The sequence below is a fragment of the Pangasianodon hypophthalmus genome, chromosome 14 (genome assembly GCF_027358585.1).
Source record: "Pangasianodon hypophthalmus isolate fPanHyp1 chromosome 14, fPanHyp1.pri, whole genome shotgun sequence".
Classification (NCBI taxonomy): Eukaryota; Metazoa; Chordata; class Actinopteri; order Siluriformes; family Pangasiidae; genus Pangasianodon; species Pangasianodon hypophthalmus.
The window spans coordinates 12,892,635-12,898,301 of NC_069723.1; the positions used below are offsets into that span (position 1 = coordinate 12,892,635).

The following is a 5,667-nucleotide window of genomic DNA, read 5'->3' on the forward strand; positions in this document are numbered from 1 at the left end:
CTTTTTGCTTTTCTGGGGTAGGAATTGTCCTCCGCTGAATGAATTTGGTCTGAATAGAATGTAACATGTACTGCCTTTTAAAGACTCTTTCCAAGGGAAAAGCTAGGCTGTTTTTATTATACTTTAATTCATCCAGAAAAGTGTTTAATCTAAAACAGATTGCTTTTAGAGAGGACCGCAGCCGGCAACCAATTGTCAACACACAATGCAATTTTCACTCCAGGTTTTACATCTGCAGCTTATGTAACCATTTTTAATCAAATGTGAAATACTAAAGTGTGTCTCACATTTTGCTGTGCTGCTCGGCTCATATCTATTCTCATACATTCAGCACCTCGGAAATTGCCAGCGCTAGTGAGGCGGGTGGTTAAAAAAAAAATATATGGACACAAAGGAAATACAACACAAACAGTCAAAAAGGAATAAATAATTTATATTAAATACATAGATAATAAAATAAACATGCACACAAAATGGAAACGATCACGCTTAAAATGAAGTTAATTAGGCAATATTGTGTAGCAGATTTGTATTAAATAGGAGAATATCTCAGTAAAACAGAACAGAATGGCAAAGTAAATGGTAACCAAAAAATATTTAAAAAAAAGAAAGAGAGAAAGAAACAGTAAGTGTAGGCTGAATGTACTTGATGGAGCTTTGTTTTAGTAAACAGAAAGATTAAACAGTATGGTTTTAGGCAGGATTTTCACTGCGCTGCCATTTTGAGTGTTCCGCTCTTTAGTTTTTCCATCTTTATTTTCTCTACTCTTGCGTTAGTCAGGCCTTTAAGCTCCAAGCTTCACCTTTATGAATGAGGTCACACACCTCAGGACTGAACCACTGAGCCGTGTCTCAGCTCAGGGTATGACATCACGATCCGAGCCGCAGTAATCCCTGCTTTAGCCACCATCACTGCCGTCCTCGTGATCTCAATCTCTCTCAATCCTGGACACATGGCTGCTAATGCTCACTGTAGTACTTTTCATGTTCTTCACCGCTCATTCAAAAACACTGCAAAAAAAAAACTTGACCTTTTTATTTTTGTGCCAGAATCCTAGAGGTATGTCTGTACAGAGCGATTACGTAACGCAACTGACCCAGATTTGTTGTCGGAAATATCGGACAGGCACAGGATTTAGAGATACAACAGCCCAGTTTCTAAAATAGACGGGTTTTGGGCATGTTGGGTAATGCTCATTTTTGCCATGTGTCCTTAAATATGCCACCATTGTGAGTTTACTGACTTAACCAATGCGTGGCTGTGATATGTCCGGCTTGTCAGTTGCATACTCCTAGTTTCATACATCATCATTATTCTTCTCTTCACATATCATGCTTGCAATGTTCATTAATATTCTCTAACATTTTAATAGAACATACTTATGATTGCTTTAAAATAAGGGCAACAATATTATTCACAGTAATTTACCTCGCTCTCGGTGTATGAAATAAATTTAACAGGTTAATCTGCAGAAGACTAATTTAGCATCGTAACCTCAATTGAGCAACTCAAACACAGAGCTGCGTCTTTTTTAAAATCCTCACGTAATCATACTCCAGCAGAAAATCAAGTGCAAAATATTGCCCACATTAGGAACAAAACAGCAGTTCGATCTTCAAAATAATGGGAATGTGAATAGGGCAGTTAGTTAAATTCAGACTTCAAAACTTTAATTCAATTTAAAGTTTATTAAAGATTATTTAAAATTATACTGACCAAGGACAAAAAAAAAAAAATCAGTGGGTGGCCTTATCCTTATAATTCTTATAAAGGTTTAATTTACACAAAGACTATAACTATTCTGTGTCTAATTTTTAATCTTCGTATTATATAATATACATATTAATTATAATTATAATACACAACCTATATTTTGTTCATTCAGGTTTGTTTTGCCAGTCTTCCTTCAGAAATCTGTCTGATCAGGGTATTTATTTCAATCCCATGTTTCTAAACCACTCTGATATACTGTCAAGTCTAAAAAAAAGACATAGAAGAGCTACAGTAAGCACCGGGAATTACGGTTAGAATAACACCTAGTCCTGGGGAAATAACAGCAACATAATCCCTTGTTGATTTCAGCATAAGTACTTTTGCACTCTAAATTTCCTTCAGCACATTCATGTTGAGGTTCTTTTTTACTGGTAAGGAAATGATGTTGAGCTGTTTGTCCACAGCCTCGCTATTCAAAATCAAAGTTTACTCATTCTTGACTCCTACTGGTCTTTCAATGACAAATCTCCAAATAATAAAGCTGCTGAAATACAACGTGAAACGTTCACTGGCCCTGGAACAGCAAAATGTCAGTGCATACTCGGTGCGCTTTTCAAAACGGACCGATCCAGCGATCCTAAGAAATTCACTTTTCTGGAGAAAGTGTGTAAATCTTGCTTGCAGTGTGACGAACAGAAACATGGTTCTGCTTTTAAAGAATAAGCTGCCTGTCTCTAGTAAATACCCTGAGAAAATTGGCAGACTGGCAGATATTTGTATTTGCTACATTTTAATGAACCCATGAGAAATATAAAAGCCCTAACCTTAATATCAGATGTTTAAAATATCTTATATATTTTTTTCTAATGTGTGCAAAAAAAATTAGTAAATGGAGTATCTTTGACAAAATTATAAGAAAGAAAGTAATAAATGGGTTATTAATGACATGAAAAAAATGAATATAGACATAAAATCATATTAGAATAAAAAAAAACATTATATTTTGTTAAAACATAATTGAATGAATAGGACAATCTCTTAAGCACACGGTCACCTTCAAATAAACATGCGCCATATTTAATCCAGAGAAGCCACAAATGCATCTTTACAACTGCACAACTCTTAAACCGCAGTGACAGATGTGCAACCGTGTCTCGGTGATGTACGGATTAAGATCGGCTCACATGTGTCTAAAGTGTAAAACAGGCACTCAAGTCATACATCACTGTCCGTGTGCAGCTTAGTTGGACTTGGCACCGGTTCAAAACAGCAATACTGATTAAACACACAAACGTCAAACATGAACATCGGACATCTCTAGCAATATGCGCTATATTCAGTAAAAAAACACAAAGAGTCAGTGCTCCTATTGACCTTTCAAGATACAAGCCAAACGGAATGGGGTGAAAGAGTTCATTACCGAGCCACCTTTCTGCATCTGCATCAAGAGCCTCCTGTCGTCTCTGTGTGTGTGTGTGTGTGTGTGTGTGTGTGTGTGATACAGGATCAGAAATGTCAAACAGGACAGGAAATGATTACACAGAAAGATAACACAAGGAAAAGGAACACATACCGTCTTTGAGTCTAATTCATGGTGAGGTTGACCTAAAACTTTATCTACACTGGCCGCATCTGCAAACGTAACAAACCCAAATCCCCTGCAAAAAATAAACACACACACACACACACACACACAGAGAGAGAGAGAGAGAGAGAGAGAGGGAGAGAAAACACAGATGAACATCTAGGCCTACTGAGATAAACTTCATTCATTTGTGTTTCAGGTGTATTTACAAGATTTTTGGTAACTTTCACACAACACATGTGAGCAGCTGATGAGACTGGCAGTGACATTGCGTTTAGAGTAGAAAAAACACTGTGTGTGTGTGTGTGTGTGTGTGTGTTTAAGGAAAACAGCAGGCTAAATAAGAACTAGCACTCAGTGTATGTGTGAGAGTGTATGCGCGAGTGTGTGAGTGAGTGTGTGTGTATGTGAGTGTGTCTGTGTGTGTTTATGTGTGTGCGCGTGCGTGAGAGAGCGCGCGCGCGCTCCTGCTCCTGAAACTCAATGTCACTGCATTCAGTGATCCAGTAGGTTGGAAAAGTGTAGCGCTGTGTTCCTGCCATTCCTGACACGCAGTAAGTGAACACACACACTGAGCTCACCTCACACACACACACACACACACACACACACACACACTGGATCGCACTGCATTTACCTGGAGCGCTTGGTGGTGGGATCCCTCATCACCATACATTCTCGGATTTCTCCAAATTTACTAAAATAGTCTCTAAGGCTGTCTGGAAGGAGGAAAAGGGACAGAGGAGAGGCACATAAGCAACCGATCGCGGCTCGAACAAGTGCATTAATATATATGTGTGTGTGTGTGTGTGTGTGTGTGTGTGTGTTTAAACGCCCCCTATAATGCATGTAGGGGTCGAATAGAGGACTTCAAATGACTAGAAATGAAGCATTAGAGATTGGCGGGCGATGCGTCCCGTACAGCGCACTGCATTTAATCCAGCAACACAACACAACACAACACTACACAAAGCCCAGAGACCAGCGAATGCTCTTACCTGGTGAAGTTTGCCAGCTGAGGCCACCGATAAACATTTTACTGGAAGAGGAAAACACAGCAGAAGTGAGTCCAGATGTCACATCGGCCATTTTGACGTGGAGCTAACTAACTCAGCTAGCCCCCCCAAAAACAGCGCTAAACGCAGACAGTAGGATGTGGAAAGGAGCTGTGAGCCCTGACTGAGCTATGTGGTAAAGGGGCAGGCCAGGCTCCAATACAAACCAAACAAAGGTGTAGCTGAGAGCAGCCGGAAGCTTTCGTGCTCTGCAGCGCTCCGACCAGCGCGCTTTCAAACAAGCTGCTTATTCTTGAACGCGCTCGCGCCCAATGACATGAGAGTGAAGTCAAGTGCTGTTACAATAAAATTGCGCCTTCTTACCCTGGGTCGTGTTGCGAATCGGTCGGACTCCCGGACGTGGCTTGGCTCCCGTCTCCCTCCATCGCTAACCCAACTAAAAACAGGCAGCAAACTAAAAGGCGCGCAGTCAGAGCGAACGGAGCCCGGAGCGCCGCTAAAGCGAATCGCACTGAGCCGGGAATGCGCGCGTCACACGTGGGCTCAGCTCTGCCTGACTCCTCCCACTCCCCGCCCCCCTCCCTCTCCACAGGCGGGGCGGAGTCACAGCGCGCGTCACTCCAAACCGAATACATTGACGTAGCGCCGATAGCCACGCCCACAACACGGCGCCGGTGTTTGGTTTTATTCTAATGTGGCCGTAGGGAGCACTAGACACACGGCCATTACGTCACCATTAACAGCAATACAAGTCTATTTAATATGAATAAATACTTTTCAGCTTTCCCAGGAGATCCAGCACAAATCGTGAGACCTGTTTTATTTTAGTAATATTTTTTTATTAGTATTACAGTTTCCATTTAAACACCAGTGTGAACAAAAATGAGCCAAACTAAGCCCAAGAGGAGAATCTTCCAGGCCAGGTGTTCATCTTAAAATAATCTGTATTTAAAAGTCCAGTTTAACACTGAGTATATGCTTAATTCTTTATAAACTAAGTCATAGCAGTTGGGAATACCATGTCAGGATATTTATTTTTCTTCCATTAATCAAGAGGATCCTTTAACACAATCTCTACTATATAATAACTATCAGAACAGAATAGAGTACAGTGAGATTAGGTTTGCGTCTCCCACTGCTACATGAATAGAGAATTAATAGGTAATAGAAATAATACAACACTGCACATAATAGGAAGTGATGTGCAATATAAAATTATATGTGAAAGCTTTAAAGGCAGCATGGGTTATTAATCTAAATAATACTGACACTACAGGCAGGGGTATAATAGCGCAAAAGTTCAGGCTGACAGTGACAGACAATTATCTGCTGCTGCCATGTAAAGTGGCAGA

The 5,667-nt window shown here is 40.4% G+C and overlaps 1 protein-coding gene across 12 annotated transcripts in view; it reads right to left on the reverse strand.

The window, feature by feature from the left end:
- Window positions 1–4,878, reverse strand: part of msi2b (musashi RNA-binding protein 2b) — a 231,529-nt gene extending 226,651 nt beyond the window's left edge. For 6 of the 12 annotated variants that reach the window (XM_053239635.1, XM_053239637.1, XM_053239632.1 and 3 more), the window contains exons 1-4: window positions 4,679–4,871; window positions 4,298–4,338; window positions 3,937–4,018; window positions 3,288–3,372 (exon numbers count right to left, since the gene is read on the reverse strand). In XM_053239635.1, coding sequence (XP_053095610.1) covers window positions 3,288–3,372; window positions 3,937–4,018; window positions 4,298–4,338; window positions 4,679–4,740 — 270 coding nt within the window. In that variant the 5' untranslated portion in view covers window positions 4,741–4,871. Of the gene's footprint in view, window positions 1–3,287; window positions 3,373–3,936; window positions 4,019–4,297; window positions 4,339–4,678 lie in introns of all 12 variants that reach the window. The other 6 variants (XM_026924101.3, XM_026924105.3, XM_053239636.1 and 3 more) reach the window with 5 other exon arrangements.
- Between the last annotated feature and the right edge of the window lie 789 nt (window positions 4,879–5,667).